The following is a 16111-nucleotide window of genomic DNA, read 5'->3' on the forward strand; positions in this document are numbered from 1 at the left end:
TAAATCACAATTTTCTGACACAATTAGGGTCAAACAAACCACAACTGGCAGTACCCATAATTCATAAGCAGGCTATAGCCATATGCTAGATATCGTCTCGACGATTCTGCCGCACGCAATCGCTCTATCTCGCTCTAGCAAATGTCGTTTCCGTGTACAGAAAAGGATAGAATTGATGGAAGCATAGGAAAGTGAGATGAGGCGCTGACAGGTGTGGATTTGACCTTAAAATCGTTATAGAATAGGATTGACACAGTTTAAATTCATTTCTACCCCCGTACAAGTTGCACGCATATCGCGCGTATTGCGATATATAAACCAACAGAATTAAGCGCTTTCTCTTTATGGTGCTTAGAGAAAGGATTATTAATTCCTCCAAGCCGATGCGCGGCGCCAGGGCGTTCTAAATTCCTGCCTTTAAACAATATCAAAACAAATTAAACAAATCTAATGAAAACACGGACGGAGGGAACAAACATGTAAATAAAAGGAAAATTACTTACCCACACATTCGTTTCCTTTAATTTCATTTTGTTGACTGTCTATAAAATGAACCACATGAATGAATTTTCTTATATAGGTAGGTACCTATTTATTAATGAGAGCGATCATTTTTATCTATTGTAAATAATTGTAAATACATAGGTAAGTAGGTAGTTTTAATTTTTTTACGACCTATTTGTTCACCTTGCTGTTGTTGTGTTGCCAGTTGCCATATACTAGAGAGCGCCGAGCCGCGCCATTTTAATCCTATTGATTGACCGCACCGGTACATTTAGGTTATTTTTGCTAAAAGTAAAAAAAAAATATAAGCAAATGAATACAAGTGGAAAGGGTATCATTATTGATGGCCGCGGCAGAGATATAGTTTTAAAAGTACATAAATATTTTGAAGATGAGAGAGACAACTGTAAACTAATGCTACAAAGATTAATAGCATTAGAGACGCACGTAAATGACGTGAAAGTGCCTTTAGAGTTATTTAAAAATATACTTACTTATTTTAAGTCTACCTGTCAAGTGGCTAAGCGAGTTATTGCGGCTACACAAATAAATAAAAATTCCCTTACAAAAATTAAGAAAGAAGGTAAAGCTAATAACACAAGTCTAATAACTCCAGTGAAAAAGCCCAGAGGAAAGAAAAAGTTTTTCAGTGATTCAAAAATCAGAGAATTAAGAAATATTCTGAGGCTTAATTACATAGAGGGAAAACAAGATTTCAAGTTTAAAACTCTTGTGAATATGGTAAGAAATGATATGAACTATCGTGGGAGTCTTGCAACTTTGAGAAGGATCATCTGGGACATGGGGTTCCGATGGAAAAAGCAGCCCGGCAAGATTCTAGTCACATTGTGTGAATATCCAGAGAAAAATAAAATGAATTTCAGTAGCTCTGGTGAGTTATTTTTATTCTATTTTGTAGGATAATTTAAATAATAATTTCTACATTGGAAATTGGTTAATAACAATAACAAACAATAAAGTACTTAGTTATGTTTAATGACTGCCATAATATCAAGCGATATTAAGTAAGATTACCACCAAGTGGTTTCCAAGCAACAAATAGACAGATGTGGGTGCGACAAATCTGGAGGAGTTGAAGATGGATTTTCATTAGCAACAGCAGAAAAGAACACTGGCATTTTGGTACAAATGGAAAGAGGCCTTTGCCCAGCAGTGGGACATTTTAGCTAAATAAGGAGATATTACTGAATACTTCAGGGCTAAAGTTTATTTGAACAAATAATAGCAGGGTTTATATGTGATGTTTTTGAAGTTAATTGTTTATAGGTAATTTGTTTTTAAGTCTTAAAGTGTATTTTACAGATGATGATATAGTCTTACAAACAGACTCCGAAGTAAATGATAAGCAAGAAACCCATGAGGAACTTTACTTGGAGTTAGAGAGCAATCTGAAGGATGACGAAAACACCGAAACATTGAAAGTGGATCGTCGTGTATTTGATTATTGTTCTGAAGACGAGTATATGGAAGCAGAATATTTAGAAGAATCGGACAACTAATGGAAATAATCAGTTGATCACTGATTTTCATTAATTGATAGAGCTCTCAGATACCTAGTGCACGTTTAGCACTTGTTTGTTGCGCAAAGGATCTCAACTAAGGGGATACAAATGAATAACAGCCTAGCTACGAATTTGTTTTTAAAAATCGAATGTTTTTTCAGTGTTTTTGGAATCGCAAGACACGGAAAACTTGATGGAGACTGATTAAAAACTTATAATAGTAACAATAATTTCCTTTTTATTTCTGCCACTGCACTTTTTTTATTGAGCACGGTTTGCACTACACTACTACCAGGCCAGGTAGGTACTTCCCAAGACACTTTTTTAAAACCAGTTAAATGGTTTTCCTCGTAGTATTTTACTTTTCACTTATAAAAACAAAAACCTTCGGTGGGTAAAATAAAAAACGACTTGTTTGTTTGTTGTATACTAACTTCCGGTAGATTCCCTACTTTTAGAAATTATTATTTAAAATAATAAGAAATCTGTTATAAAAATCTAGGATAATGAAAACAAAATTGAGCTTTTGTTTTTGATACCGTAATGTTTGATATTTCTCGCATAACTGTTAATTTTAAAATATGAAGGTTCTTAGTATTACCGGAAATTAGTAGTTGTGGTGTTGTCCGTATAGAATTATATTTTTTTTCTACTCCTCTACTTTAATCTGGCATTTAAATAACCAAAAAGTCTAATATAAGTACATACATAATTAAACTCTTTGAAAAAGTGTATGCTCTATGGCCTATAAAAGCATTGTTTACAAAGTGTAACTGTACTATAATGTCGCCAAAAAAGCATTGTTGTTGTTTTTTTTTTTTTTTTGACCTGGAAACTGGCACCTTTACTTTGTTTGGTGCCATAGATATACTATAAAAAAAAAGTATACATTTGCCGCCATTTTCCCGCGCGTTGGAAAATAAATTGGAAAATTTTTGTTTCATTTAAAATTACGTCGTCGTAGAAAAAGTATTGTATGCAACGTTGTATAACTAGGTCAAAAAATGCTCGTGGCGTCTCTTATTGCGATGTTCGCCAAGGCTCACATCGCAACTCACGCCACTCGCATTTTTTGACCCTTCTTATACAACTGTTGCATAAAATACTATTATACTACACTACCCATAATGGCGCTGTGCTAACAGCGCATTATATCCGATCCGAAATCATAGAATTACTACATAAGTATAGGGCATTAATTTATGTGATACTTATTGTGATATACTTGCAAATTACTATTAGATATACATGCTACGAATAAATAATAACTATACTCTTTCCTGCAGATAAACAGTTTTGCAGGGCATTGGTAAATTGTATATTTAGTAGGTATTAAGAGTTAATAAATAATAATAAATTTCTGTCCCACACCAATATTTGTATGGGGCGTCGACCTTCTAGGTCTTACTTTAGTCTTATATTATGCTGAGCACAAGCGGAACAAAAGCAGTTCCATGTTATTGTTGTATGTGGTACGGAGACTTCTACAGGTTGACTTCATATTCTGTAAATTGCAATCTGTACTACCATAGATATTTTTCTGAGCGTATCACATTCGCTGGTCTTATTACACTACCCAGGGTCCAACGCATTGTGAATATCCCCGTGTAGCCGTAGTGCTTCGATTTCGATGTGACTTGGCTTGCGGTATAGAATAATACTGCATGTGGAATAGCCACTCCGCTCCTTATCAGCGTCTGAGCTAGGTTTAGGTCACCCGCCGGTGAGCATAAAAGTAGGTCGAAGGACCAAAAAGATGTAGGAGCCCGTTCTTAGTTTAAGACTGAACACCCACTTCTCTTAATATAGTTGATAAGGTAAGTTAATGAAAGATGCGAGTGCAATATAAGACGATAATTATTCAGTTATTTAGTTTATTAGATAGAATTAAGGTAGAGTATCGCTTACGTTGAGATTAGTTATTACACTAAAGATTATTACTAAGTGAAATAGTCACGCAGCCTGAATGTAGGTTGTGCATGACGTAGGTAAATTCTGTGCGGTTCGAGACCGTACTAGTGTAATAAGCCCTTTAGATGTGAAATCGTTCTAATAATTAGTAACTCGCTTTTTCAGAATATATTTAATACTATTTATATTATTTGTAATAGTTTTACGTGACGAAATAACGCAATGAAACAGAGAATATAGTTTTAAATAATACACTAAATGTGGCTGTAAAAAGTGTAATTTATTTATAATTCACAATTAGAACAAAATGTACCAAACAAGAATCAGGAGATATTACAATTAAATCTTGTATTCAGTAGCGCGTCTATCAAACGCGAGTAGCCGGTAAATTAACATTGTGACCAGGCCCCTTACATTTAGCAATTAGGTACGCATTTTAATTTCTGTTAACTAAGATTTCATTACGATTCTGTAGGCACACTAGTATACACTGATACTTTTAAAATTATACGTTTAGCGCCTCAATATCGTAGAACTTGATTAATTAACAAATTTTGAGTGTAAAGATAAATAATACAATTAACATTCATAATAATCTAAATCGACTAAATATTTAACATAAAGACATATACTAAAATAAAGACAAGACTTCCTATGTTGGCATTGCAAAGGTATGCACTGAATCCTCAAGAATGTTGTATCACATTACAGGGAATTCAAATATTAGGGAAGATGATTACATAAAAACTAAAATAGGAGAGCAGCACCTGTATCAAATACCAGTTCCTCAGATTTCGAAATTTGTATTCGTATTTAAATGCTCTCAGCCTGTTTTGTAACCTCGACACTATATGTAACAAACCCATAGAAAAATTTACACCAATCAGTACAATATGGTCACAAATCGACGCCCCAGCCTCTGCTATGACTTCTTAGCTTGCGACATGAAAATTGAGTGTGCAGGCTTGGAATGGAAACAATAAAATACTATAATAAACGCCGCTACTAGCAACTAAACAGAAGCAACAGCAAAGGCTGGGGCGGGCCTCGGAGCAGTGTGAGCATATAGTAATCCTAATATACACGTATATATCCACACCGCACTAATGACTAATCGAGTCCTATTACATAGCACAATTTAAGATCGTCTTCAGTGCTCGAGTCCTACACGTTAACACTTGATACTCGTAAATTTACACTTTACACTCGAGTCTCTGTAGAACGGACACTGTAATATTGGTGCACGCGTCGGCCTCCTCGAGCGTTAGTCGGACGCGCCGTCGTCGGCGTCCTCTAGGAAACTGAATTTGTTCGATGCTACAAAATTCTGTAACGAAAACATAATCTGAGTTTAGTATTCACGCTGACCAAGTGTAAGGAATGTCGGTCGTGAGTGACATTAAATTTCACGTTCGGACTGTGTAGCTTGCATCAAGCGGACGTACCGGTTTTTCTTGTTCCTTCAACTTGGGCAGAGGCCGCTCTTGCTCGTCGCTGTCGTGGCGGTCGCGGCTGCGGCTCTGGCGGGCGCGGCCGTTGCGCTCGGCGCCGGGCGGGCTAGCGCCGCGGCGCGGGCTGGCGGCGGCGCGGCGCTCGCCCGACGCGTCCCGCGAGCGCGAGGCGCGCCTCTCGCCAGAGTAGTCGCGTCGGTCGCGGGTGTCTCTCTCTTTGTCGCGGTCGTCTCTGTAGTCGCGACGCGGCTCTTTATCGTCCCGACGGTCCCTGTCGTCCCGGCGGTCCCTGTCGTCTCTCCGGTCTCTATCCTCTCTGTAGTCGCGTCTGTCTCGGTCGTCCCTAGAGTAGTCACGTCTCTCATTGTCGTCTTTCGAGTAGTCGCGGCGCTCCCTGTTGTCGTCTTTGGAGTAGTCGCGACGATCTCTGTTGAAGCTACGCGAGTCCCTGCCGCGGTCCTCTCGCCTATCATCTGTGAATTTACAATGCAAATCGTCCCTTAGCTTACAACACCGCTTAAGTCATTTTTACCAACTTTACAGGAGACGAAATAAAATGTCTTATTTAAAATATCTGTAGATTTTTTTATTGCTACTTAATACATACTCTAGTTAGCGGTTAATAAATAATTATTTATACTTATTTTGACGATTTATTTTATTTTAACCTTTATTTTCTTCATCCAATGGCATTAATATGTAAAAACCGCCAATTTTCGACTTGAGCGGTGTTGTAAGCTAAGGGACGAAATGTCAGTACTACTTGGAAACTAAACATATTTATTAAACTAATTATTTGTAGCGAGATAGTATACTAACCACGTCTCGCACCACCACGACGATCTCCAGAATGGTCGTTCTGTAACAAGATACGATATAGTTAATTCAGTACTATAAAAAACAAGCCGTAACAACATGCAACTGTTATTGAAGTATAGTTTACCCTGCGACCCCAGCGTTCTTTCTCCTCAGTTCCACGCCTGGCTTCCTCTTCTTGTTTGCGAAGACGTTCTTCTATTTCCCGTTCCCTGTAATTATTTACTTTTATAATAACATTCAATTTATGTATTTACAACACAACATATAATAATTGGATTAAAATATATAATGTCGGTATAAAGCGACCGAGTCACACAAAGGCGTAGCACGGTGTCTAGTTGACCCTTTTATCTAGCACAACAACTCTAAGAGTTACAAATTTCAAGATCTTATGATATCTTGACTTTTGTTTCTTGTGCAATTCTTATTATTAACTTCTTCTAATCGTCTAGTTATATCTATTTCTCTAATTATGAATTACAGAGGACTAAGTTGCAAGATTCCCGGGTCAAGAGCAGAGGATGAGCAAGCCCGATAACAAGACGAGCAGAACATCTGAGATCTGAAGTCTTCACGACAGCAACTGATGGACTCAACGAGGGTGATAATTTAGCTTGGGAAGTTTGCTCTCTGGTGTGCTCTAGGGAAGTTTCGGAATTTCCCGGTTCCGACGAACCCGGGACAAGATCACTAAGGAACCAGGAAATCCTGAAATTTTGGGTACATACTCTAGCATGCTCGAGGTATAATGATGCGCAGTTTTTGTGCGAGGACACACGCCGCATACATGTTGTGGGTGTGAGAGAGAGAGACTAGGACGTACTTGGCAGCAGTGTCGACGGGCTTTGCTGCGCCGAACACCTTCTCGGCGGCCACGGGCTTGGGCGCAGCCTTCTCCGCCGGCTTGTCGTCCACGGCGCCGTCCGCGGGCTTCGTGGGCACCTCCGCCTCGCGCGGCACCGTGCGTGGCAGCAGGTTCAGCTTCGGACGCTCGCGGGGCTTCGAATCTGTACAACACACATTATATCAGTGTAACTTCGAGGGAACTGGGAGAGATAAAGTGGAGGCATTTCTCCTAAAATTAGTTTCTTGAAGTGACGCGGTATGAAAATAGTTCATAAACAAACGGTCAGATGATGTACCATGACTGTTCCAAGACAAATGTATGGAAAGAGGTGCCATGAAGAAGCCTATATCCATCAGTGGATTCCAATTGAATGATTTTATTTGAGTCAAAAATTCAGCGAGTTTCCCAATCCATAAGTATAAAACCTCTGAAAACTCTTTGATTAAAAAATTAAAAAGAAAACATGTTGGTATAAAGCGACCGAGCCACACAAAGGCGTGACACGGTGTCTAGTTGACCCATTTTAATTTAGCACAATAACAAAGTGTTACAAAACTCAAGATATTAAAACCTTGACTTTTGTTTCAAGTGCAATTTCCCAACCAACTTTAGGTGTTTTAGTTGTACGACTGTAACGCTTCTAAGTCGTTCGCGTCGCTGTGTCACGGCTAGGTATCTAAACAAATTTAAGTTCCGCGAGAGTAGCGCTGCTATGTGACAACCGCTAGCGCCACATTCGCGACTAAGCCGCGCAGAAGTCGCATGAAAGTTCCGTCCCGTGCAGCGGGACTAAACGCTTATACATCAATAATTTTCAAAGACTATCTTAATTCATTTTACCTTCTCTAGGCGGGTCACGTTCACGGTCGCGGTCGCCGAATCCCCTTCCTCCAAACCCTCTGCTTTCACGGTCACGACTGGAAAGAAAACATGATAAGATAAAAAAAAAGTATATTTAACAGACATGGTAAATAACATATGTATAATGTGACGCAGACCAAGGAAAAGTTATCTCTGTCTATCGACTAGCGTCGACATTATATTGGGAGTAGGTGGAGGGCATGTAAGATACGTCTGAATTTATGTTCCAGTGGTTGAAGTAATTTTAATTTTGCTGTTGAATATCTGTAACCTTGAAGTTTGAAATTTGACAATAGGTCGGTTACTAGTCCAAACATGATCACCAACTCCCAATGAAGTTGTGTGATTGAGTAATCTCTGGTTTTTAAGAGCCCTGTGCCTAGTTGTGGAACCGACTCTGTTTGTATTTATGATCGTAGTAAGTGGAATTTCGTGGTCCCTGCTTACCCCAACAGGAAATAGGTGTGATCTTATGTATGTATGTTTTAATAAGGGCCCTGACCGGGCATTGCAGACTTAACAAGCACCTACATAGAATAGAGCTGACCGAGTGCCCTTTATGCAGCTGTGAGGCTCCCATACACAGTAGAAGCCGAGCACTGGGGGGGCCACATGATGGATTCCTAAGAGGTCATGGTGCTTCCTTCCAAAATGGCGCTGGATCTAATCGAATGGATCGGTCTAGAGGATTTTGAAATGTAGATTTATTTAGTCACAATAGATCTTGCTAGGTCGCAGTGGCCATTCGGGTTGCATCAGTTCGACCCCTTTCAAGCTCAAATGTATGTATGTATGTTACATAACAATACATACCCATATCCACCACCGCCCTCGCGGTCCGCGGTGCGGAAGCCGTCGCGCCCGCCGTAGCCACTGCGCTCGCCGTCGCGTCCGCCGAAACCACCACCTCGCGGGCTATGGAGAAATTTAAAATTTATTTTCAATTGCATATCTCTCAAAGTAGTATACCATTTTTTGATTAATTTACATGATAACACATAGCAACACGCCTATACCCCCGAAGGGGTAGGCAGAGGTGTATAGTATACACACCCATTCCTCTCCAGCTGTGTTTATGTAATAGGGGGCGAGCCAAGATACAAGTAAAATACTTTTTCTACTCCTCTACTTTAATCTGGCATTTAAATAACCAAAAAGTCTAATATAAGTACATACATAATTAAACTCTTTGAAAAAGTGTACGCTCTATGGCCTATAAAAGCATTGTTTACAAAGTGTAACTGTACTATAATGTCGCCAAAAAAGCATTGTTGTTGTTTTTTTTTTTTTTTGACCTGGAAACTGGCACCTTTACTTTGTTTGGTGCCATAGATATACTATAAAAAAAAAGTATACATTTGCCGCCATTTTCCCGCGCGTTGGAAAATAAATTGGAAAATTTTTGTGTTTCGTTTAAAATTACGTCGTCGTAGAAAAAGTATTGTATGCAACGTTGTATAACTAGGTCAAAAAATGCTCGTGGCGTCTCTTATTGCGATGTTCGCCAAGGCTCACATCGCAACTCACGCCACTCGCATTTTTTGACCCTTCTTATACAACTGTTGCATAAAATACTATTACTATATTACGGTTAAGCTATATAAATGATGTTTTAATTTCATAAATATAAACAAATAGTAGTTAGTAATAGGTGTATTGTATAAAGTGTCTGGAGTGCCTATACCTGGAAGCGCAAATAAATGTTTAATTACCGGTCTTCTCCAAAGCGGTCCCTGCCGAAGGAGTCTCGGCCGCCGTAGGGCGTCCTGGCAGGCTCGGCGGCCGCCGGCCTGTCCCCGTCGCGCCACCCGCCCGGACGGTTGTCCGCGCTCGCTGGACAAGAAAATAACATAACGTCACGACTATATCACATATTGGGGTAGTCACAGGTAAATCCATCGCAAGATGAACTAAGTACCCAGACCTCATCGAGCTTTTTGTTAGATCAACGTAAGGACCGAGCCAACTGTGTTAGTGAAAACAATGTGACTGTTACTATATTTATATTAAGCTACAGTAAAAAACAGTACCCATAAATGATCATCGTAAGGTAATAAAACCCTTAAATGGTGGAGGACGCATTATATGAACTACTATCATGTGCAGAATAATGACGTCACTTTGAGCAAAATTGTTATTTTATATTACTAGTCAAAGGGTCTAGTTTACTCCTCATTACCTCTTACTTAGCCAGCAGATATTAGTTGTTCTGCTATCAGGCACTAGTACGACGGAAAATAATCACTCAGTAGTAACCACAGTGAGAGCAAGCTAAAGACTAGTCTGAATTGAGTTACGACTTGCCGCCGTGTCACAGATTATACTAAAACTGCCGGCCACAGGGGGCTTCCAAAGACACAGAGGGCAGAGTCTCATCCGCACGGAGTCCCTGACGGAGCCCTAAGGCCTGCGTTTCTGGTGCCCCTGCCGTCGCTCTAGGCAACGCCCCCCTCTAGAGGGTGAAATGACCACAATTTTGACCTTTACTCAGACCTTCCCGAGACGAAGTGAGCAACTGTAGACCTTGAATTTCATATACTTTTGCTGAAATGTTGCGTACGATTTCCAAGCGACGAAAAACGTCATATCTACGTGTTCTTTAGGCCACTTCTACACCTTTTCAGTGAAGTGGTCTATAGACCAGTGACATTTAACAGTTATCTTTGTTATAATTCAGACATTGTATGCAAGATCTAAGGTTTACCTGTGCTCTGTATGTGCGTCCCAAGTGTGACATTAAAGCTTACTCTGCTGCGGTTACCAATCATCATTGTGATTGGGACTTTTAAAGTTCATAACAAGTTGATACTTTGCGAGCACCAAACCTTAACATGAAAATCCAGATACTACACAAATTCTGTTTGCCCTATTTATTTAAGTATGTCACATGAGCCATGCCAGAGGCTTTTCTTGTGGTGTCCACCGGGTTATAGATAGATGGATAGAACTTACAATCACGCTCCCGGTCTCGGTCCCGATCGCGCTCGCGGTCCCCGCCGCGCTCGCGATCCATGGTGCGTCCCCCGCCGCCCCCACCGCCGCCGCTGCGCTGAGAGTCCGGCACGGCGCGTGGACCGGACCGCCAGTCGCCCATCGTGCGCTCCGGGTCGTATTCCCTGCAGGAACAACATTTTTGTTAGGCGTCATTATAAATTTAATAGGTTTGATGGGTTTCAGACGGGCACAGACGTCGAAGAGGCCGGTATCCCGAGCAGAATCGAGAATGGTTAAGGAGTGGATGGATCAAAGCGAAGTCTTTGCCTAGGGACAGAATAGGCTAAATAATAAATAGGTTTGCCGTCTTTGGTAGATTGCTTGTATGACATTCCAGACTGTAAATAATGATTGTGCTACTATTACATTACACATACTCAACTAGTTCAATTACTCATGCAAATAAATAAAGCTTTAGTCATAGTTTTTCTTTAGAAAAATATTTTGTTCAACCTACAACCAGAATAAATCGAAAGATGCACCCAAAAGTTATTAACTAAGCTCTCTTTTCAGACCTTCCATGAACTTGATAAATGAAACAAAAGCTCCTTTGTACATTTCGTAACAAAGGGCCTTACAAACAATGGCGCATATGGCGATGAACAAAATGGTATTTGCGAATATTACCTGTCGCGATCGTTGCGACCACCCATCCTTCGTCTGTCGTTGTCCTGTGTAGAGACATCTATTCTGATCCTTCTGCCGCCTATTGTCTGTATAACGACAAAAAAAAACAAGTTTAACAATAACTTTTTTTACGCCTCAGTCGAGTAAAGAAAGGACTACTCCCTATTTGCAACCTTCTAACAATGTTAGGGTGTCTTTAGTCCCAGGGTAATGCAAATAATTTGTAAACTAACAGGTTTGCGAATTTATATTGAAGGTTTATCATAACCCCAATTTCACAATGTAAGCAACAAAATTCTCGCGACTGCTTATCATACAGTTTGTTATTTAAATTTTAGCACAAGGAATTTATTATTATTACTGGATCTCGTAACTTGATAGAATGGAACAATAATAGCATGGTAATTTCTATTGTAGAGGCATAACTTTGTCTTTCTATCTATTATATGATCAAACACTGTGTTTCCGCCCACGACTTCGTCATCCTGGTTTCGTATACCGCGGCAAGTACCTACATTAAGTCCTACCCTGGATAGCACCAGTACCTGTGCATCCCTAGGTTTTGCTCAATATCTGTGCATATTTTCAACCAAATCGCTGGCGTGGTTTAGGTGTGGAAAGGTAGCAAACAGACAGTTACTTTCACATTAATAATATTAAGTATGGAAACTCTTGTTTATGTTATTATAATTATGTATACATATATAAATAAATGTTACTTACTAGGTCTGGTATGTTCATAGCATTGATCAGACTCTCCCGGTCTTCAAAGTCTACATAGCCATATCCTTTGAGGCGGTCGCCCTCCCGTGGCAGCCTCAAGCTGGTGATCTGTTAAAAAAAGTTTAAGTTGTATTCCAAATACATTTCTTATAAAATGTGTTTGATGTAATTTTTACTCCTCAAACATATAACCTGTTGTAATTATGTAGAATTTTAAAAAAACATTGTAAAGTTGATGTTTATCAAGTTTGTCTTTAATAATTATCATGATGATGAAATGATTTTGAATGTGTTCTATATACATAAATTCGATTCTATGGAAGTAGGTAGATACATATAGTTATTGATATTAATTAATTGAAGACTTTAGTCTGCCTTGGTTAATATTCAGCAATCTTCATCACATGTTTTCTCTCTAGATACAGTGGTGGTGGTGTAATAGTGTCAGAAGGCTCTCTCATGACAGTGTATTCAATACTTTGGGACAGAATGTCTAAAGACAATCTTTCAAATCCAAGAGTTATATAGTATGCTATTACATGAATGAAAGCAGTCATCTGTGGTATATGTTCCAAAATGTGTTCATTTGTGACCACAATGTTGCACTAATCTACGAAGTCCTTAATCGTACCTTGATGCCCGCAAAGAGCTCAGTAATGGCGCTTTCATCCACATCATAGGGCAAGTTGGAGATGTGTGCGATGAAGGGCGGGCGCCGCGGGATGGACTCGTCGTCGACAGCCAGCCCGCCGCGGGCCGCGCGCGAAGCCGACGGCAACACCACGGGCTGCCGCGGCCGCGACGAGTACCCATAATTCTCTGTCGCTGTACCATACAAACATACTTGTTATAGTGGGAACTCCATATTATGCTTGAAGGAAACTAGCAAACTAGCTTGGACAAAGTGTCCCACCTGCATATTTTATTTGTTTTACTTAACATGTAAAGAGATATAAAATGTCTAGGATCTAGGTATTGGAAATTAATAGTGTAGTTGACTGCATTAGGAAATGTGGTTAGAACTAGAAAGAGTGGACCTATTCTGTGGCTAAACCTGATTGGCTAATGGATTACTAAACTGTAAATAATGTACTAAAACTATCTGTCTTGATATTATGAATGTCTTTTTGTCATTAAAATATATACAATTATATGATGAAAATAAATTTGAGTGTTAATATTAGTTCATGTCTAAACACAGATAAGTTGAATAGAAACAATTACTCAATCATTAGCTTCTTTATCTAAGGAATGTGTTGTTTGAACTGAGTAAGATTTCAGAATATTTAAGTCAGAAGTAATATTTTTAAGAATTGCAATGTTATGTAGGTACCTACCTATCTAAAAAGCATTAGTGCACAATTCTTAATAGGCAAAATAATTACTAAGCAAATTATCTGTTTATGTAATCATTTGCAAACAATAATAATTAGGTTGAGTAAGTTATGATGAAATGTCTGTTTATGTTACAGTAATGCAAAGTGATATACATTTTTGTTAGTAAAGTTTCCCAGATGCATAAAAAAAACCCTCAGTTATGTAAGGGAGCAGGCCAATGAAAGACTAGTCTGAATTGAGTTGTAGCCACGGCCATCTCGTAGATTGTGCTAAAAGTGCTGGCCATAGGGGTTTCCAACAGTGACCATGTTTGCACCTCCACCGAGCCCCACTGGCCTGGCATCCCCAGCTCCACATGGCACCGTCTTTTCTGGTTCCCCCACCTTCCCTTTGAGAGAAGCATCCGCCTAGAATGTGATTTTCACACAAGACCTGACCTCAGACCTTCCCGGGGCGGAAGGAGTAACATGCACTCTGCGTGTGAGCCCCAAGTACGAGATTAACATTGGCCTGCCATTACCCTCTTCTCATCATCATAGGGTTAGCTATAACATTAAAATTACAATAAATAACAAAATAAACTACTTACATTCCTCATCTACGGAGTCGGCCCAGTTGTTTATGGTAGGAATAGTTGTGGGTTCCGCAATAATGTCTGTGATGCTGGCCGGGATCCATTTTGCCTTCTTTGATTTCTTGCCTGCAACAGGATGACGCGAATGCAGATCACATATTACCGACTGCGTATACACATGAAACTCTAAGTGGAGGCCAATGTAATGATGACGCATAGCTAGTTAACAGTGAACGACCTACTCCGATTTTGGAAAGCGGTTATTCGCGGACATATGAAAGGACACTTTTCATTTACGAAACATCTGGTAAAGATAAGTTTTCCTTACCTCAGTGGAAATGAAAGAAACTAATCATTCGCTTAATATATCACATAATAATGAAAATAAAGTGTTCAAAAAGTTAAGAAATGTGGCCACGCGGTAAATCCAAACGTCCGCAAAGGTGAAATGATGACACGTTAGCATTATTAGATAACATCAAATAGCTTCTTGAATGGCTTTATTTGGTAGATATATCACATGCAAACTTACGAAACTATAAATAAATGAAAATAAACAGAGATATGAGGCAAAAATTAGGAAAAATTCACGTGACAAAATTAATGGAACTAACCTGTAGCGGCCATATTACAAGGCTGGGGCCAGTGTTGCCACTGACCAAAATCAACTACCCTAAGTATAAAGATGAGTGGAATAACGGGATGGGAAATCCTCAAAATACCGCTATGGTCATAAAAATCACACGTGGTGTTAAAAGTTATTTAATGTTATGAAATATATTTGTGGATACGTAAAAGAACATTCATAGGTACACTGGATTATATTATTATAGTTTTGTGGTTTATTTTAAAGTGGCCTCCTCGCCTTAGGCCGACTTTGAAGTCAAGAACAGTTGGGATAAATGGATAAATAAAGTAAAGTCTATTGTCGTAGTTGATAATTTGGTCCATAGTAGTCCATACACAATCCTTGCAATATACGATAGTAATAACTATTAACTAAACAGAACATTAGCAGACTTACTGTTGTAAAACAGTTACATTTCATTCATATCATACCTTTATGAAAAAAATATAACAAATAAAAAACTTAATATGAAAAGGCTCAACAAACTAAACAATAAATTTTACCCAAATTTTACCCTGAAAAAAAAATACCCTGATTAAAGTTTTTTTGTACTAGCAACATTAAGAAAAAGTAAGGTGGTCTACTTTTTCGGTAAATACCGGTTTTTGTATAACCGGTTCTTTTAGTAAATATATATTTTTCTTTTACCCAATTGCGGCAGAACAAAACAGAGGATTATGTTTTATTTATTGCTATATTGAGTCATATGAACACTAAGTATGAACCCTCCCTTTGTTCACGGCAAACGACAACTCCATCTATTGGCTAGGTAGCTGATGAATATGCGAGTGCCGTGCTATGGGTTCGTACGTACGTACGATAAGAGAATTGAATTATAGGACTGTAACAATGGATAGAAGAACTAAAAAGAAAGTTATATTTTTAACGATTACAGAAAATAATCAGAGTAGTATTATGATGACTTTATGGATAATGAAGTTAATATAACGTAATCTCCATAGAATAATTTAGGTTATATTATACATAACTCGTTGCCTGCCTAATAATACTACTTGGCAATAATGCCGCGTCTCACAGTTCAATTTTAATAAACTATATTTTGTACTGTATGTTGTATGCATTAAAGCACAAAGAGTATTGTGTTGTATTGTATTCGATTAATGAACATCGGAAGTACCTATACGTTCCATAATCCACTCTATGGGATTGGATATGGATTGGAGCAAATTTCAGCACGCTGTTCTACCTATCGGGGGTTGGTAGTGACATAGATTTATTATTTTTAGGTAGGTACCTAATAAGTCTTCTTCTATCGTGTGGGTTGTGAGTTGAATTACCAACCTCATCAAC

General features: G+C 38.9%; 3 protein-coding genes across 5 annotated transcripts in view; 1 reads left to right on the top strand and 2 right to left on the bottom strand.

Moving 5' to 3' along the window:
* The window catches only part of LOC126370084 (transmembrane and ubiquitin-like domain-containing protein 1), a 30708-nt gene extending 30182 nt beyond the window's left edge, over positions 1-526 (bottom strand). For all 3 annotated transcript variants that reach the window (XM_050014803.1, XM_050014798.1, XM_050014802.1), the window contains exon 1: positions 504-526. In XM_050014803.1, the coding sequence (XP_049870760.1) occupies positions 504-511 (8 nt within the window). In that variant the 5' untranslated portion in view covers positions 512-526. The remainder of the gene's footprint in view (positions 1-503) is intronic.
* Positions 527-601: 75 nt separating this feature from the next.
* Positions 602-2242, top strand: LOC126370121 (uncharacterized). The gene is made up of 2 exons (XM_050014867.1): positions 602-1396; positions 1828-2242. The coding sequence occupies exons 1-2, from the start codon at positions 817-819 to the stop codon at positions 2022-2024; spliced, it is 777 nt and encodes a 258-aa protein (XP_049870824.1). The 5' UTR covers positions 602-816; the 3' UTR covers positions 2025-2242.
* Positions 2243-4199: 1957 nt separating this feature from the next.
* On the bottom strand, positions 4200-14831 carry LOC126370055 (eukaryotic translation initiation factor 4B). Its single transcript, XM_050014702.1, has 14 exons — positions 14787-14831; positions 14188-14298; positions 12892-13085; positions 12261-12368; positions 11538-11623; positions 10869-11032; positions 9629-9749; positions 8730-8831; positions 7896-7972; positions 7032-7215; positions 6333-6417; positions 6209-6248; positions 5384-5862; positions 4200-5265 (listed from the first exon to the last, which is right to left on the bottom strand). Exons 1-14 carry the CDS (start codon positions 14797-14799, stop codon positions 5203-5205), a joined length of 1827 nt encoding a protein of 608 aa, XP_049870659.1. The 5' UTR covers positions 14800-14831; the 3' UTR covers positions 4200-5202.
* Positions 14832-16111: the final 1280 nt, after the last annotated feature.

The sequence above is a fragment of the Pectinophora gossypiella genome, chromosome 10, assembly GCF_024362695.1.
Source record: "Pectinophora gossypiella chromosome 10, ilPecGoss1.1, whole genome shotgun sequence".
NCBI classification, from domain to species: Eukaryota; Metazoa; Arthropoda; class Insecta; order Lepidoptera; family Gelechiidae; genus Pectinophora; species Pectinophora gossypiella.